General features: G+C 31.4%; 2 protein-coding genes across 2 annotated transcripts; one reads left to right on the top strand and one right to left on the bottom strand.

Annotated features, from left to right (window-relative positions):
- Positions 1-1,840: 1,840 nt before the first annotated feature.
- Positions 1,841-4,987, bottom strand: LOC145937893 (uncharacterized). The gene has a single exon (XM_083041251.1). The coding sequence runs from the start codon at positions 4,847-4,849 to the stop codon at positions 1,841-1,843; it is 3,009 nt and encodes a 1,002-aa protein (XP_082897377.1). The 5' UTR covers positions 4,850-4,987.
- A 115-nt stretch (positions 4,988-5,102) lies between these two features.
- Positions 5,103-10,923, top strand: LOC145937891 (uncharacterized). The gene is made up of 3 exons (XM_083041250.1): positions 5,103-5,162; positions 7,898-8,132; positions 10,777-10,923. The coding sequence occupies exons 1-3, from the start codon at positions 5,103-5,105 to the stop codon at positions 10,848-10,850; spliced, it is 369 nt and encodes a 122-aa protein (XP_082897376.1). The 3' UTR covers positions 10,851-10,923.
- Positions 10,924-20,483: the final 9,560 nt, after the last annotated feature.

The following is a 20,483-nucleotide window of genomic DNA, read 5'->3' as shown; positions in this document are numbered from 1 at the left end:
ATGATTAAATAAAATTTAAATAAAATTTTTATTTATAATACTTTTTGTATTATAAAACAATATGACTATAAAGTAATATTTTATAAAAAAAAATCAATAAGCTCATGTCGCATTTTAATTGTTGACAAAAATACCATATTAGTAATATATTATATAATACACTATATGTACATTATATGTACTCTATAGAATATACTATATATTATACAATATAATAGTATATTATATAATTTGCATATTACAACATATATTAAAGCAAAATTAACGAATTTGCATTCAAATGCAAAAAATATCTAGCAAACTTATGCTGTTCTATTTTAAGTTACATTTATTTAATTTAAATAGTATTGCTAAATGACTGAGTAATAAATTCGATATTCTATTCTATACTTGTTCAAGTCGATTTTTCTAAGTAAAACGTGGAGCAATTAATTCGACGCTGCATATCTTAAAAACAATTAATTAAACAAACATTTAGAGACCAAAATCATAGCAGCAATTAATTGCGTTAATGTACTTTACTCTAAAGGGCATGCTAGCACCGCCACCTTTTCGAGTCGATTTTTCTAAGTAAAACGTGGAGCAATTAATTCGATACTGCATATCTTAACAGCAATTAATTAGGGAAACATTTTGAGACCAAATTTATTACAGCAATTAATTGCGTTAGTGTACTTTACTCTTATAGTATGTCATATTGGTGCATAATGGTTCATAATTAAAAATTCTAAATTTTCAAAATCTGTTTGCAGTATCTGTTTGCAGTATCTTTGAGCAATTAATTAGCAATTAATTCTGATGTATTGGTTTTTTTATTTTTGATTCGCTATAAGTGTTTTCCGGAAGTGGGGGTGCTAGCTTAATGGCAAGCTAGCACCCCCATCTTTAATTACGTCTTCCTGCTAATCGGTAGGAGCAAAAAATTCGCGCTTAGGGCAATTAATTAGTAACAAATTAGCACTTAATTATGCACTATAGCCGAACTCGATTTTTTATGGTGGGGGTGCCAGGTTAATGAGGGTAAAATACAAAATATCTCGTAAAATATTTAGTTTTCAATAATCTTACTTTTATGTATAGAATAATTAGACGAATCAATTGGTATAAACAAACACGTTGTTGTTTTTACGAAAAAATATATAGCTGCATGTTGCAAATTGTATATTTTTCTTAAAAATAACTATGTATCTTTTTTATATTTGATTTGTCTACTTATTCTATACATAAAAGTATTATCGAACACTAAATATTTTACGAAATATTTTTTATTTTATATCAAAATATGTTAGATTATGTAAAATATCTCGTAAACCGTTCAATTATTGACTTTTATCCTTATAATTTTGTATGCAGAATATTACAAGGAATCAATTAACATAAATACTTAGAATAATCCATATAAAATAATCAAGTTGATTTTAAAATGACCTTGAAAATTGTCTTCTACAAACATTTCTGTAACATCAACTTATGTATATCCCCGTTGAAATACTGGAACTTTTATTTGCAGCATTATTTTCTAAAAATAATATTTTTAGAGATAAAAATTTGTAACGTTTTATTTAGAACACTCAGTAAATATATTCATACACACACATGTGAATGATAAGTAATTATATTGATATATTACATGTAACTCGTTAATAAAAAAATATATAATATTTATTTAAATATCGAGGATAGAATGGGCCCCTCCATCGCCCATTCCCGTGAGAACGCAACCACAAAATGTTTTTTTTTTCGTCTCTCCGATTATAGCAAACGAGACATTTGCATTGAGGCGTCTTTTTGCAACGATATTTATTGGAATATCACAAATTATTGATTTGATAAATTTTTATTATTTAGGAAAAGGCGACAATTTATTTTCTGCTACAATTTGAAGAAAATGTTGCCTCATATATTTAACATTATTACAATATGTATCTTTACAAGGATTTCCTCCTAAAGCTATAGTTGTAGCAAATGCTGCAGCAAAGATTCCACAACATATAGCATCAGGTTGTATTTGAACCTTTTCAAATATTATATTATTTTTATTTATTTGTGGATAACGGCGATGAATGTAATTTTTTTCTTTAGCCACCAATTTATCGTATGTACAGCCAGGTAGATTGTCGTACACTCGAAGCTTGGTGCCGTCAAAAGAAATACATCGCCAGTGATCATTGCAATTTCCTCCAATAATTTGTAAGCTTTTGTCGTTACGACTTGCTTCAATTATATGAGGATATTCCACATATAGCACACTTTGTGTTTCAAAACAAGAATTATCTCTTATAACGCGCAACAATCGATCCAATGATTCGTCATTTATTTTACTATGTAAAGGTAATACATTAGCCTTTACCAAATAAAAAGGAGCTACCAAATTATCTAGAAATTCTTTCTGTTTTGCCATATCGTGTTCAGTTAACTCTTCTGTATTTCTCGAGCAACTAACCAAGATGCAATCATCATCTTGTTCTGCATTCAAAGCAGTAATAGTTGCTTCTATCGATAAAATATTTGAATCGAAACATTTATTTTCTTTGGCAAGGTTTTCGTCTTCTACATTACACTGTCGAAGACTTGTTCGGTTAATTCTTTTTTTGGCTGCTTCTTCTTTAGCTTCTATTATATAGCTTGGATTTCTAATTGGCATATGTCTATTATGCCGACTATCTAAGATTTCCGGAAGCATGCAATCGTAATAGAAACGTGTTAAAAAGGGCAGCATTTGATTACTCCAAAATACATTGTCCCTATTAACACGTACTATTTTCAAGCTGTTTGGCGTCCACACAGCGAAGATACAATAATCTCGCTGCGTTATATTTAACTGGCCTTGAATTTGATAGAAAAATCTATGATTTCGATTCATCTTATCTGGATTTTTCTTATCAAAGATGCCTTTCAGTTGAGGCAACGTCTTTAAAGCCTCTTCCGCTGTTAAATGCTCAGCTGATAGAGGACATTTAATTTCTACCAGACCATCTTCATCTATGAGTCCGTCAGGAGAAGCACCCAAGCATGGATTTTTAATATCAATAAATAATCCGCAAGTTTTTATCTCCTTTTTTAATGTTACGGCTAATTCTTTTTTCGCAATTTTTTCCATTTCGCGACCATATTTCATAGCCGCAGTATCGACAGAGGGAGGAAATAAAAGGTTCTTTACAGTCGCGACGCAAGACGTTGTCGGTCTCATGCGACATACGGTTCCAAAATTAGACGCCGTCAACAATTCCTGTCTCAATGTATGCCACAAATTTGAATCACTTTGCTCCGTCGTATTACGTTCAATTTGTCTCCAATTTTTCCCATTTTCAAACAACTTTTCCAAATGATTTTGTCGAAGTTGTTCAAGAACATCGGGTGGAAGATCCGGTTTTTGTGATTGCGGACCGTAATGACAATCTGTTCCTGACTCCCTTTTAAATTTCTTTTGCTTTCCATTTACTTCCCGAGATTCTCTAGTTCTTGCAACTTTTGCTTGTCGTCGCTTTTCCAGAGTCTCGATAACAGGAGGAACATTGCTACCCATGCTTTTATGTACTTTCGTGAGAACTTGTTGCGTATTAAATTGCACAACTGCTCCCGCAACTCTAGCATTGTAGGAGCCCCGGTTACCAAAATTAATGCGCTTACCACCAATTTCTTTGCAGATTATCGAATTGAACGACTCTGCAGGATTGTTGGTTAATTTGAACAACAAGCTGTCGGAATAAGTGCTTATATATATGATAGCATTCTCAACTTTTTGGTAAAGACCGTGCAACTTAAGAAAAGGTACATAATTTTTCTTCGTTTCATCAAGGTCACATATACGACCGCGTTCCTTACATCGTTTATGTTCACCAAATATATGGCTAGGAATATTTAATATATCTTTTTGTAATTCTGTAGCCTTATAATCGTCAGATTGCTCTTGTTCTCTTTGTAAATCAATTGCTTCTATCACCTCTTTTCGTATTTTTGAAATGTTGTCTTTTACAACATTTCGTAGCTTGACGAAACCACGCTTTCTCTGCGTTTTTTGCTGAGTTGTCTCTGCTACAGCCTTCAGCTTTTTGCATAGATTTCGAAGCAAATGATTAGTACATTCAATTTTTTTGACGATCACCATTTGTTCCCGATATGGTCTGCTATCAACGATGGCCTGATATACGCTGCTATCACCATCGGCAATAACCGTTCTATAAATTAATCCATGCATTTCCAGACTACATTTAAAGCCTTCTGCAATGGCGTCGCTCTCCATTCTTGTGGAGCTTGCATTACGATCAAAATTTTTATAGCATTTATGATCTCTTGGTTCGATTCTGTTTCGTTCCGCTACATCACATATCGTGCAAAATTTATTGCGGACACCGACGAAGAGAATCTTTTTCGTGCGGTAACCAATTATAGCACCAACACCGGAAAGAGAATCGTAGGCGGTGCCGTACGATCTCTTCATCCAACTACCATCCGCTATAACAGTTATGTACGGAATACCGTTTATAACATTGTTCCTTTCGAGAGCGAGTTGCTTTTCAACTTCGCCAGCCATTTTCATATTTTCCATGGCTGTTTTCTCAAAATCATCGACTAATTTTTCTCGATTTTTAATATAAGTTTTCTCGGACATACATGGAATATTCATGGCTGCACACAGTTCTTCCAGCTGAGCATAGCCAATTCCCACTGTTATAGTTCCTGCTACAGCAGCCATATGAATGTCCAATGTTTTTGGCTCTTTGGGTTCTGACCAGAAGTTGGCTGCAGTATTGCACATTTGGCACTTAAAGAAAAACTGCGTCTTTAACCCTTTGCGAACAGTATGCGTGAGTTTCCAATCTCTAAATTGGCACTCTATTCCTTTCATATGATCATTAAATGTTTTTTGGATTTTATTCCATATATGAGAAATGTCGACAATGCAACGGCCTTCAGGCAAGTCTTCTTGTATACAACAACTGTCTGGAAGGGCTTCGTTGTCAATAACAAGAGAATTGTTATCATCGCAATTGTCATCGACAATGCGACGGCCTTCAGGTGAGTTTTCTTGTATACAAGAATTGTCTAGAAGGGCTTCGTTAACAACAAGAGAATTGTTATCATCGCAATTGTCATCGACAATGCGACGGGGTTTCTCTGAAGCCTTCCAGCTAAAAAGAAGACAATGCGACGGCCTTCAGGCAAGTTTTCTTGTATACAAGAACTGTCTGGAAGGGCTTCGTTGTCAATAACAAGAAAATTGTTATCATCACAATTGTCAACAATCCGACGGCCTTCAGGCAAGTTTACCTGTATACAAGAACTGTCTAGAAGGGCTTTCTTGTCAATAACAAAAAAATTGTTATCATCGCAATTGTCATTTTGGTTATACATACCTTTATTTGACTCCAAGCATTGCATTACCTGGGTACTGATTTTTGAATCCATGTTGAGTGATCCCTTTGATTTACAAAAATCGATGGATTCATCATCAGTACCCTTGGTAATCTTTATAATATTGGAGTTAGCTTCTTGGGCCTTCAATGTCAATGCCTTTAAAAATTGTCGCCTGCAAAGGAAAATAGATTGTTATATTATAAAATCTTATGCCAAGAAATAAAATGCCACATGTAACATACTTCCTAACAATTCTATATATTTTAAAATAATTTTTTCAATATTTAAAAAACGTTTCTGAAAAATAAGTGCAATCCTTTGTTTATAAAATCTAAAATCGTAGATTTATAATAGAAATAATAATTATTATTAAAAATTTTTTGACAATATAAATGCCACATTTTTCACTAAACCAAAGCGCACATGCTAACCGCATTTGGTATAAAATATTTTGTGAAACAATCAGCACACGAATAGATCGCCTCTGGAATTATATTTTAAAACTAGCACACGAATAGATGGCCTCTGGAATTATTTTTTAAAATAACCCGCACACGAATAGATGGCCTCTGGAATTATTTTTTAAAACAACCAGCACACGAATAGATCGCCTCTGGAATTATTTTTTAAAACCAGCACACGAATAGATCGCCTCTGGAATTATTTTTTAAAACAACCAGCACACGAATAGATCGCCTCTGGAATTATTTTTTAAAACAACCAGCATACGAATAGATCGCCTCTGGAATTATTTTTTAAAACAACCAGCACACGAATAGATCGCCTCTGGAATTATTTTTTAAAACAACCAGCACACGAATAGATCGCCTCTGGAATTATTTTTTACAACCAGCACACGAATAGACCGCCTCTGGCACTAACTATAATAAAAATTATAATAATTTTTAATTATATATGAAAAAGTAAACAAAGGATTGCATTATCTTTCAGAGAAAAAAAATATTTTTTAAATTGCATTTTAATAATATTTGATATTTTATTTTAAAATAAATTTTTCGCCAAAACATCTATTTGAATCTTATATAACAATTATATACACCTATATATATATATATATATATATATATATATATATATATAACAATCGAATAAATTATTTGTGAAATATGAAGACATGAAAAAATAGTTCATACCGACATATTCAGTACAAAGGGGGACATCATATAGTAATAAACGATTATTTGATGAGTTGAGACATTGAGGGCATTACAAAGTCAACTTCATTTTTTTAAATGGAATGCTATATTTTTTATTTTATAGGCTTTTTAAATACAAGTTCATTGATATTACATAAAGATATTCAAGGTCATAAATACATAGTAAAATAAAAGTCTAATGTATGACTTGTATTTCAGTTCTAATAAAAATTCAATTGACCTTAGACTTGACGACACAGATGAATTTTATGTCATATGATGTACTGCTTCTCTTAGTACTTCTAATGAAATATTTTTAAGTGTTGCAGTTATACGAGCAATCATGTATTATTATTACGAATTTTAGATAGTTTTGAATACACATGTTTTTTACATTGCCCTATATAAAAAATAATCTAAGAGAATCCAATCTAATGACCGGCATAACTGGCATTAACGTCCAATCTGATAAATTACATTTATTATGGGAATGTATGAAAAGCGTTGTGTATTCTGAACCATCAACAACTCATAATAATTATACATACGATTGCTCGAATAACTGCAACACTTAAAAATATTTCATTAGAAGTACTAACAAGTAAGAGAAGCAGTACATCATTTGACACATAAAATTATAAGTGTTGCTGTTGTTACATGTAGATGTACACTCTATAATAGATTCTATATATATATATAATAGGTGTGTTTGTGTGTGTGTATTTTTTCGATATCGATATTTTATCGCAAAATATATACACACCGATGAGATTACAGGAAAATAATCCAATATCCAGGAAAATATAACGAAACATAGAAAAATATATGCATACATACATGATGCATATAGGATCGGATAAAATGTATCCCGTAACTGATAAAATGATTCTCCGTAAAGAAATAAATTCACTTTTTGACTGAAGAATAAGATAAAATATTTTTTCTTTAAAGACCTTTTAAGGAAAATTGATAAAAAAAAAGACAAAATCACAACGAACGTATAAAAAGTGTTGCATACGAAAAAAATTTATTCTACATTTGTGATCCATTATTTTATGTACCTTGCTCGTTATATTATCAGCTATAGAAGATACTACATACATGTATAAAGTTTCTTATTCTTGTCGTGTCTTTCGTCTTTGCGTATTACACATTTGATATCCGTCGTCTCTATCTCCAGGAAATCATCTCTGAGCATTACTGGCGAAAAGTTTATTCGATTAACAACGAAGACATGTGTTAGATATTTAGGACAGCTGCTCTAAATCCAATATATCTGCCATTGTTGCGATCAACAACTCATTTGCCCAAAACACGCTCGGAATAAAATGATCTCTCGGAGACGGATATATTACAACGAATATTAAATGTAATTGCCCAAGACAATTTTTAGACATGAGAATGCAATATTATTATTGAAATACGTATATTCACAGGAAGACGAGAGCGATGATGATGCTGTGACAGCTCAACCTCAAAGTGGTACATCGCAAAATGCATCTAACATACAGCAACCTATATTTGCCATGCCTACACCAGGATCGGCGGCACCAACGTCAACAGTGAACGAAAGCACGAATCTAAACAGCGGCGGTGAACGTGTGATTTATACCACTGGTATTACGAGTTCTTGAATGTATAGAAAGTACATGCTATGAGTGGTTCTACCTTCTATACATTACCATTAATCATTCGATCCAAGAATGTTTGCTTTTTTTCTTTTTTTTTTAATTATGATATATTTTATATGCTTTCATATCAACGACGATTTTAGCATATCGAAAAAAGACTTTATGCTGAAATAATTTTTTGATTATGCAATTGTTTTACACATTTTAAGATTATTATTTTAAAAAATCTTTATTAAATAGATTTATTATGTAAAATTATGTGCAAAAACTAGAAACCTGATGATAATCATAAATTTCTTTCTGTTTTTTCTCGTACTTTAACGATAATGTAAAATTTAGCCGCATTTTGTTTTTAATTCTCTAGGCTGAACTTGTCTTGTAATTTCTTTTGCATTTAGAATAAAATTGTTCACGAATTTGCTCTTTTAATAAATTATTAAAACTGCATTAGAAAAGTAATATATTCTTCCTAAATATTTTTCCTAAATATTCTTCTATAAATGAAGCAATTAACTGTTCTTATAATATATATTACAAAAAGATATTATTAAAATGAAAAAAACGCGAATATTTTGTTTCTGTAGCAAAAAATGATTAAAATTTTTCAAAAGAATTTCTCGAGTTCTCCATCATGTTTTGTATAATTTATGTAGCAAACAATAACACACGAATATATATACATGTTCTAACTATAGGTTATTTAGTTTTATCGCAAAAACCACACAATTCTATACACACCAATATGAACGTACGATGCACATGGATATATGGGGCATTCCATGTGAAAAGGGTCCACCTAAAAAATAAACTGCTTGGAATTTTTAAAATAATCGTGAAAACCTGTTAGGTCCGATTGCACCAACGTCATTTTGGTTTTAAGCGAGACTTAAATATATGTTTTAAGAAATTTTTCTTCCTTTGATATTTGTAGCTAAAATTACAAAATTTTTGTAGACATGTTTTTTTTAGGATTTTTTTCCGTACTTTCAGACGAAAAAGTTAATTTTAGTGAAAAAAATCAATTTTTTAGTTTTAAGTAAATAAATAAAGAATTATATCCATTTTTTAAAATCTGAAAAAATTCTCAAAAATACTTCAATATATGTAGAATATGGGGTCCCACAAAGGAAATTTTGATATCGCAATGGGATCCACTCGTAAACGAATATCTTTTCCAAACGAAATTGGAATTTCAGCCAAATTTTAGTCAAAAACTGATATTATTCAGTTAATACATGTATGTATATGCTAAAAAGGGGATACGCTTTATAATAATTTAACGAAATTTGTAATTTTACCTTTTTTTATCATTCATGTATATGCATGCATGTATATGAGAGTGAGAGAAGGGGGGGGGGAGAGAGAGAGAGAGAGAGAGAGAGAGAGAGAGAGAGAGAGAGAGAACATGCTAGCGTGCACATGTCTGCGTCCATGTCTTTCCGAATGTGCGTATACGCACAAATAACAGGATTTTCGTGCTATTGACATTATTCCTCTTTGCATTTTTACCAAACATTTCAAATATTACAATACAATATTACATATTTTATTATTTGTGAAAGAATTTTTAGCTATATATAATTATACTTTATATTTTTTTTTTTTTTTTTTTTTAATTTTATTGAACAGTTCTTAATTTATATCGGAATTTGTGTCAGAGATAAATGTCCACATGAATGATATTTTCATTATAATAAAAATACGCACTATATATGTACATGTTTTATTTTACGTTTCGTTAATTTGTTTGTTATTATTTTCAGTCTACTCTCTTTATGTTTCGCTCTTTTTACTCTTTAGTGAAATATCCAAACGTCTGTTTTTATTTGTAATATACATGTATTTTTGACGTTTAATGTATCTTTTTTTAAATAAAGTAAAGTAGATTAACGAGGCAAAAGTATGTGCAATAAGTCGAAAATATAAATTGGAAATTTTATAATGCATATATAAAAGAATTGGAAACTAAAAAATAATATCGCAATATTATTATCTCTCTCTGGATAAAACAAAACTGACGATAAATCCGCAAATACGCGTGCTATTTGACATACGAGGGCAAATTCATTACTAAAAAAACTTGAGACTTATTGTATATTTTAGATACGCATTTAAAGCTTTATCACTCTTGTTTGTTAGATACGCATATATATATTCAAAACTTTTTTCATAAACGTAATATAAATATATATTTCTCTTCATCTTAGCACTTTTTTTATCAATTATATTATCTTCTTTATTTGCTCTTTAGATTAAAAGTAGATCGAGAGGCAAAAATTATTTTCCAATAATCTCATGTTTTTTTTCTAGTTCTTTTTATTAGAAAATTTCAATACGTCGAGTTTTATAGAGAAAATTCCATACGCTTTTATATAAAATATTCAATGTTTTTTTACTTTAATACGAATTATCAGCTAATGCGGATAATATACGAATAATAATAAATTGCGCCTTGTATATACACTTTTATTTACAGAAAATGTTGAAAATATATCTAAATGATAATAATATATCCCGATTATCTAATGTTTGATAATTTAATTTTATTGTGCAAAGAAGCATAATAATAAAATACACGAGTAGCGCCCTAATAATTTTTGTTATATGACTAATATGATATTTTTATGTAGCGGCTGCTACAAACCCATTCATAGGAGCCAATGCAGCTACAACTACTGACACCGGACCTGCATCCAGATGGTAGACTGCGCGAGTATATATGGAAAATTATCACAACTGATGGACATTCAATTTATATTTCTAGTGCCGGATCTTTAAAATAGATAAAATAGATAAAATAGATGCTACAGTTTAACATAATAACTTTTTTTCTTTTTCTATTTCTCTTTTTTTATATGCAAAACCTTTATTATTATTTTCCCTTTGTTATATTCTATATAACAAAACTCTTAAAATAGCTAGGCTATGTTATTATCGTTGAAATAGTTTTGTCCTTATTAGATGAATGATTCTCAGAGTTGTATATTATTTTGCCAGTCTCTACGCACATAGTGTATATTGACTATTATATGATATGCGAGAGAATTATAGAACGTCTTTTGGTGTAATGTATTTCATATTTAGGTTTATATATCTCTCCACACGTAACATTTTGTAAAAGGTATAATCCCATATATTATACCAGTGTGACGTATCGCGCGCGCTATGTATCGATTAATTTGAACATTTACGCCGCATCGATTAAATGATGCACACAGCATGCCTATGATATCAAGATTTCTTTAATTATAAATATTTATCTGTATTGTCCAAATGTGATCGTGTAAATGACAAATATATATTGTCAATGTGCAAGAATATTTTCAGGACTTGTAACAATATAAACGCGATAATCGCATATGTAATTTATATTGTAACGTAAATGTGAGAGATAAATCGATTGAATGTAATAATATATGAAAAAGCCGTTCGAATTTTTATAGAACGTACATAGATATGTACGAAAATAGTTTTTCGAGTCTTCAAATCTAAACCTATAATAAAACTATTGGCTCCTCATCATTGCGACTATATTGAATAATGATAGCAAAAGTGAGAAAATTCAGTAAATTTTTTTTTTTTTTGTTATCTTGCACTAGTTGACGAACATATATATAATTTAATTTATTTGTACACTTTTACATTTGTACATGTTCTACATTTCTAGCAAAAATAAACTTTACGACAATTCGATCGAGATTTATATTAATCTTTGCTTATTATAGATTGTATTATATGATATATTATAGATTATAGATTATAGAATATGATATATAAAAGAGTAATTTGTAGTGAAAAAGTATTTGTATACATTATAGTGCGAGAAAAAACTTGATATGATTTCTCGCTCTTGATATCGCAATTCAACGTAACTATAACAATAAGCGATGAGGGAAACCAAGCAAGTTTCTATAATTATATATTTATTTCGAAAGATAGAGAATACAGATCATATATCGAATAATTATAATTAGTTTAAAACTAAAAAATTTTCTAGAGAATAAAAATATTTTTTAATCAAATTTTATTTCCCAGGAAATAATGTTTATTTTTAATTATCTATTTATTTATTTAATAATTTATTTATCTGTGTGCTACGCACACCCAGTATTAGAGATAGGATAAGATCCTTTTTTAAATTTGTAAAACATGTGAAGCAAATAAAGAAATTAATTTAAAAAGTATATTTTCTCAATTGATTTTATTATATATTGCTACAATTATGTAAAAATTATGTAACGCGTCACAATCAAATAAAGAAAAAAATAGAAAAAATAAGCGACATACGCATAAGTTTACATACGTATGATATATAAGTGTACTTGAATTTTGTTTGTTTTGCTTATAAAAATATATGAATAAAATGTTTCAATTTTTAAAATTAATTATGCTGTTTATTTATACGTACAATTCAATAATTTTTACATTTGCAGTTTGAGAAAAAAGGAGAAAGAAAGAACCGCGAGTGAATGTAAGCGAATATATGTATGTGAGGAGAATGAAACTGAATGCGCGATTAGAAAGAGATGAAATGAGATTACGATCGAGAAAACGTACATGAGAAATTGCAATAATTTAGTGTATATATGTCTATTTCATATATGTGTATTATTCTACACGTACATAAAATAGACAAGGATGTACTGCTGTATCTGTCTTTGTCAGCTCCATCTATCACGACATCGCGCAACTAATCTACTGCTCTGTTTTATTCCGCAGCCTCGATTTACACACACACATATGCGTGAAAATGTTTTTAATATATAACTTTTTTATTAGACTTGCAATCTCACTTTTTATTGTTTACTAATATTTCTTCATGTTAACCCTATCGCGTATACTATATTTTATGCACAGATAAACTGCAGAACTATTTTTATTAAATAAGTATTGTTACGAGCTGACATGAAAGAAGCCGATAACGAAACTGTAATTTTTGATTTTTATATGATTTGTATATGGAATTATAGCTAGCGCGGTCCGTTTTTATAAGTACTTTAATCGTGGAAAGGGATTTATTGCTCTGTATAGTCAATAAAAAGATATCCCAAAATAATCTCTATATTCGCATTCGGTCGGTAAAAACATACCTCCGGCATCCCCTTAAGAAACAAATAAATATCTAAAATAAAAATGTGAAAAAACAATAAATCTGTTACGTCCAGACTCGAGGAAGGGTGAGTCAAAGGAAGGGCGTAACTACTTAAATCTCAATACACGCGACGGTACGAGTGTTCGAGTCGAACGAATGCGGTAGGCCTGAAACAGGTCAACGATCCCAAAGGCCGCTCTTACTCTGTTTAAGGGACTATTCGTTCGTTGGTCCCTTTTCGGCAAGAGAATTTAATCTCTTTTGCACGGGATGGGACCTAGTGCGATTTTTGGTCAGGAGAGAGTAATGGGTACTTGAATAACTTACTAATTAACAAAAAATTATCATTTATTTATTTGAACACGAATATATATATATATATTAAAGTACTGGTATGTGTCTGATTGTGTGTGTGTGTAGATACAATTAATTTTATTGTTATGGTTCATGTGTGAGATCTATGAGGGAAGGAGGTGAGGGAGGAGAGTCGTCAATAATTATGACGGGAGGGGTAAGAGAACTGGACGGATATCGTTCCCGAAAGGATCTAGGAGGAGATTGGTAGTATACAGGGTCATCTGTAGTTATTGGAATAGGTGAAAATAGAGAGGGGGAATAGGATGGTCTTGAGTCGGGGGACGAAGGACCGGACAAAAAGAAAAAGGAGAAACAAGTACAGGTGGTTGGGGAAATACACGATAGAGAGGGAGAGGGAGAACGTGGAATGTACGTGTATTTGGTTATTAAATTAAATTCTTCGTTAAGGCGGTAGTATTGTGCTACTAATCGTTCCGCTCGCAGCGGAGTACGGCCGAAATCGTTGCGCTTCCGCTTATGGACGCGCTTGATCGCATTACAGGCGACGGAATTCACTGAGAATTATGTTGATTTTAGTCGCGTTGTTGGACTTTATTTGTTTTTGCGGGATTACGTTTGAATGAGTGTACTTACTATTTGATGTGATCTAGTTGCTGAACGGCGCTGACAAATCGGCTGGTTCTCAGGATTACTGGGTTCTCTCGAGTTCTCGAATGTGTCGATGAAGACGCTGGGTGGTTGTTAAATATTGCTGAGTCCGATCGTTACAGTAATGGTTATTATGATTGTGTACTACGAGGTACGTGGATGGTACGTTGTAAGCGGAATTAATGAGCGCGTTCTTGGAAGATTCGCTGCTTTTATACTATTTGTCTGCCCTTCTTATAGGACAAAGGGCGTCTTCTTTTCTTGTGACTCATAGTCATACGTTCGGTGTTTTAATCCCTTTTGCGCAACGTATTGCTCTCTTGTATGAAGTGTTTTTTTCCTAATTCTGATTTTTGGTCCGCTGATAGCGTGTGTCGATCGTGATATTTCAACATTACTTATGACTTATTGATCAAAGTGTAGGTTTCGTAATCTCACCGGTCGAGTTGTTTCACAATCACTGTCTTTCTCCGTTTAATTCTTATAACTAATTTCGGTCTTATAATTAATATGTTCGCGGAACGCGAATCTGCGTAAATCGGGGAGGAGAAAAGAATCGTGCAGTCCACAGGACGTAACACCCCCCGTCTTAGACAAATGTTGGGGGTGTAACACAACATTTGCAAAAGAGAAATAAAAATTTTCGATTCTTTTCTTGCCGCGATTAGTGAATATCGGTAGAAAGAACCACATTTAACCTGTTGGTTAATTGTGCTTCTTTTAGTTAACATGTATCTCTTTTTTTTTTTGAAAAGGAGGAAAGAAAAAGGCAACCACCAAAACCCCTTCCTTATTCTTTCGTTCTTTTCTTACATTTTATTTTATTACTGGTAAGGACGCGTTTCGTGCGCGTGGAATCTTTTTCCCTTTATTTGTCCATATCGATAAGTAGGTGTGAAATATTTTTGAAATGACACGCGGTTTACTGCCTGATCGTTGTCAGTGATTTATGGTTGTTTTCTCTCCTTTTCCTTTTATTGTTCTTCTCTCCCTCTGGGAAACACGGCTAGGCTCCATCCTTCTGCCAAGTATTCATGGTCGATGTATAGAAATTCTTCTATACATTCGATACATTCTTTTGCAGGTTTTATTAGTACGATTATTATTTCGCACTTACAAGTAACACTACCCAACTGATACTCACCGATTTGAATGAAACTTAACTAACTTTACTTATTAAACACCGAAAAATATTAAATACGTGTTTTTTTGTTTCGGCTAAACACGCTTTTTAGGGGTAGAAAGCACCCCTCATCCCCTGGAGGTGGAAACAGTTATGGCTAATTATTTCTGAAACGATACATTTTCTGAAAAAAGTGCTTAGGACCAAAGTTGTAGAGTTCAAAGTAATGCACTTGATGGCGACCTTGAAGTCGACCTTGAGGTCGATTTTCAAGGTCATTTGAAAATCATTTCATGTTTTTCAAAGGGAGTAGTTTACTTTTCATCCCGAGAATCGATAGAGCGTAAAATTTTACATTCAGAACGTTGGTGATTTGTAAATAAAACAAGCCTCTGCAATTTAAAATTGTTCATTGATCCAACCAATTAAGGCAAGATCAGTCAATAATTCGATCAATAAAGGAATTAAAAATTAATTATTCATTCAAATAAGGCAAGATGTGATCGAGATCCAGCCAGTGAAGGCAAGATGTGAGCGAAATCCAGCCAGTAAAGGCAAGATATGGTCGAGATCCAGCCAGTGAAGGCAAGATTTCATAATTTCTTTTCAGTCTATGAGTATAAATTCCATGATAATTGGCATTATTCTTTATATTCATGGCAATAATGAGAAATAGCTTTATCTTCTATCGCAAAAAAATGCTCCATACACAGAGAGTTAGTACACCACGCACATTTTATTACTGCAATGTTATTGCAGATTTTGCAGATTGTACCGCAATTCTTTAAACAGAAATCAACAGGCGTTTCACATCTATCTGGTTTTTCTTCAATATATCCACTTTTCCACCAGGCATATTTAATCATGTTTTGGAATCGGGGTGATGAGAATTGATTGTGGATTAATGATTGAATTTTGAGAATGTTATTCCTCAAATGTAGGTTAATATCATAGTTGTATAAGAGAATTAAGTCCGAAAATTGTTTCAGGAAGTTTTTCCACGGTCTGAATACGTAGACATCCAATGGTTGAGTGAAGCCAGTTGTTCCCGCAGGAATTGTAAGGATTTTTACTTCTTTATTACCCTTGTCTATATTTTCAAATTTCTTTTCTGTTTGTCCTGACCAAGAGTCCAAACACAAAATAGACTTCTTGCCAGCATTAGGCAAGAAGACATCTTCAAACCATTTAATAACAATGTCGGATGTCAATTTTCCAGATTTTGTGGCAAAAACGAGGATATTATCTGCTTTGTACATTGACTTCTGTATTATCAGTCCGAAACGGCCACTTGTTTCTTGCAGAACTATTAATAAGGGGGATTTCAAGATACCATCGGCAGATATTAAAGGTTGTATTGTGTAACTGTGAGTCAAGGAATTCAAAGATTGAGCAAGACACTCCACTTTCAAAGAACCCTTTGAGGCTAATGTACGACCAGCATGTGTTTCCAAATTGAACCCTGATTGATCTGAATTGTAAACGTTTGCTGTTCCTAGCAAGCCTATATCTAGTTTAACTTGACTCACATAATTGGAAGATTGTTCCAATAGTTCTGCTTTATTTAAAATATGCGCTTGTGTCACGAATTTATTTATTTTTCTTGAAACAATACCATGTTGTATTTTAAAGTTGTGTATCCATTTTGATGAAGCCGTAAATAATTGAGAAGGCAAATGAACTACCTCTCTTGCTTTCAAGGCCCATCTCTTTAGATCTAAATCGTGAATGGGTAGATTTCGATCAGATGCACTGTTAAATTGTTCTAGAACGTATTAAGAGATATATAACAATTTATCAGTCCTTGACCCACCCTCAGCAACTTGTGCTTCCCATCGGTACAATTGTGTTACATTTATAACTTTCTTAAATCGGTTTTTAACTGATTCTATATTCCTTCTTTTCTTTTGTCCAGATCGCCAAAATTCAATTACTCTCTTCTTATAATCAATGTCGACAATTTCTCTGAATTTTGTATCGTCTTGCATAACTTCCGAAACATCTTCTGGATTGTCTTCAACTAAAACAGCATCAGGAATCACACTAGCATCAGTACAGTTCAAAGTATCATAAGTCTCTTTAAATATATCAAAATTGATAACGTCTTTTATCAAATCTGCAAGTTGAGAAGCGAATGATCTTTCTTCATTTGTTATTCTAGATTCTATATTGTACACTGGGTCCTCGAAAGTGAGGCATAATAACTTTAAAATATTTTTTGGGTTTAATGACATTATGAAATTTTACAGATTAACAATGCTTTAATAATATTATAACAGAGATTCAAAGTAAATTCATAGAAAGCAGAGTTTATGATTGTAAGCCTAAATGAAATTAACACAAAAAATAGTCGTGGGAACAAATGATGGAAAAGTACTTGCAGTAAATACTTTCCGAAAGAATTTTGAAAACATTCACGAGAAACAGCAGTCGTAAGAACAATTGACGTAAAACTATAAACAATGAACACTCGTCCAAGTACAGATGTGAAAATGATAATTGAAGGTATATTCGAACGAAATTCACGAGCAAGATAGCTCATAGCAAATAAGTGATCAAGAAGTAATTTTGGAAAATACTTGCTCAACGACAGTCGGGAAAATAATAATTGATCATATGTCCGAATGAAATCCTAATACAAAATAAAGAGTATAAGATATTGTGGATAACTCCAGAGTAGCAATAAAAATTTAAAAAAATTTGAAAATTTCTAATATAGCATGAAGGTAATGTTTAACTTATAATTAGAGTGACATTTTATGTTTTCTTATCTTTACTTCTATTCTGAAGTTACTTACAAAACTTTTTTCTCCTTCTTATTTTTTCTATAAATTTGCGCCTATTTTCCCATTACGTCAGGTTTTTTTTCTTTTTTTAAGAAAATAACGCAACAAATCAATTCTGAAGACAGATTTAGAGTCAACGCATAAAATTACTGATTATAGATACAGGATGTGGTCAAAGTCCGGCAACGGCTAATTATTTCCAAATTTAATTGACCTTGAAAATCGACCTCAAGATCGACTTCAAGGTCGCCATCAAGTGCATCACTTTGAACTCTACAACTTTGGTCCTAAGCACTTTTTCAGAAAATGTATCGTTTCAGAAATAATTAGCCATAACTGTTTCCACCTCCAGGGGATGAGGGGTGCTTTCTACCCCTAAAAAGCGTGTTTAGCCGAAACAAGAAAACACGTATTTAATATTTTTCGGTGTTTAATAAGTATGTTAAGTTTCATTCAAATCGGTGAGTATCAGTTGGGTAGTGTTACTTGTTAGTGCAGTTTGTTTGGTTGTCTGCTGAGTCCTTATGGACTAGATTGTGGGGTGGTAGTGTCATATACTCCTTCTTGGTTGGTATTTTATTATAACATTCTTGGCAGATTTTAGAGTAGTCTTCAGTATTTTGATAGATGTTCCCCCGTGCTTGTATGACACATCGGATTTCCATCAATTTTAAATAAGTTTCAGGGTGACCTTGTGGTCTCACGCCGTCGATAGGTCTTTGCCGTATTTCTTCTGTTATTTTAGGAGTCCATTGGAGTTGATGATATATTGGCATTGTTATACTGGAACTGACGATCAGGTAGTTTTTCTATAGAATGGAAAATGATTCCACCTTCACGATTACGAAGAATATTAAACTAAAATATTGGTGTATACGTGTTGGTTATATATATATATATATATATATATATATATGTATATATATATATATATAGTAAATTCCTTCTCTCCTTTTACTACTGAAATTACATGATATTATTTTTAACAAAATATAACTTATTTTAATCTAGAGATAAAAAGACAATATTTTATATTTTTGAGACTATATAAAAATTTTTGTATATATATATATGTATAAAGAGAAGGTATTTAATGAAATATAACATATGAATAATATAGAGTATACGAGGTTATAAAGAAAATAAAATAGTTTAATTTAAGATTACGGATGAATATATATATGCGTATATATATATATATATATATATATATATATATATATATATATATATATATATATATGTATGACTTTGGTACAATTCGAGGACATTTTTTGTCACGTAAGGTATATTTCGAGGACATTTCGCACTTTTCAGGACAGTCCTCATTATTTTTTTTCCCTATGGTATATTTTGGGGACTGTCCCCAAAATTACAGTTTTTATAGTTGGTAACATTTGAGGACATAAAACGAATGTCCTTATAATAGACCAAATATATATGAAAATTATTTTGCATTTGGTACATTTTGAGGACATAAAAATTAAATTTACAAGTAGTATGTTTTCATGTATTCTAAATTTGTTTTTCATTCTAACTGGTACTAAAACTAAAAACAAATGTCAAATTTTATAACAATACAATCTTTATATTATATTCTCAATACATGTCCTCAAAATATACATAACATATATTTACTGCCCTTTACAGTATATAATTTATTACCACTTTTACAGGAAGACCAAACATAAATTATGTTAAAAATAATTAATAAACGCAGAAAATGTATAAACTACGAGAAAACGTATAAGTTCCGTTTTATATTTATTTGAATGTCCTCAAAATTTACCAACCATGAATTTCTGTTATAATATATCCTTTTTTTACTTTGTTCTCATTAATGTGTGTAAATTTTAGTTCTGTACTGCGAATATTATATAATATTTACAGAAATAATCAATTTTTGAAGAAGACCTTTTTCACTCATATTTGATGTTTGACGATCAGACATCTTTTAACAAAAATTGATTCTTTCTGCAAGTATTACATCACGCTCGTAAGATTAAATTCATCCGCGTCAATGTAGTCAAAAAAAAAATATTACAAAAATTCATGATTGGTAAATTTTGAGGACGTACGAATAAATTAAAAAAACGGAACTTATAATACGATATCTCTTATATATATTTGCTTTACCAATTAGTTATTTAGTTTATATTTCCGTTTTACCAATAACTAATTGGTAAAACGAATACATATAAGAGGCATCCTATTATAAGTTTCGTTGTTTAATTTATTCGTATGTCCTCAAAATTTACCAACCATGAATTTCTATAAAAATAAATTCTTTGCTCTCATTAATGTGTAAATTTTGATTGTGTATTGCGAACATTGTATAATATTTACAGAAATAATCAATGTTCGAAGAAG

This window comes from Prenolepis imparis, unplaced genomic scaffold (genome assembly GCF_030444845.1).
Source record: "Prenolepis imparis isolate NDT839.2.m4 unplaced genomic scaffold, iyPreImpa1.0 SCAF_6, whole genome shotgun sequence".
Taxonomy (NCBI): domain Eukaryota; kingdom Metazoa; phylum Arthropoda; class Insecta; order Hymenoptera; family Formicidae; genus Prenolepis; species Prenolepis imparis.
The sequence above is the reverse complement of the archived record's forward strand: the minus strand, read 5'-3'. Positions and strand labels throughout refer to the sequence as shown.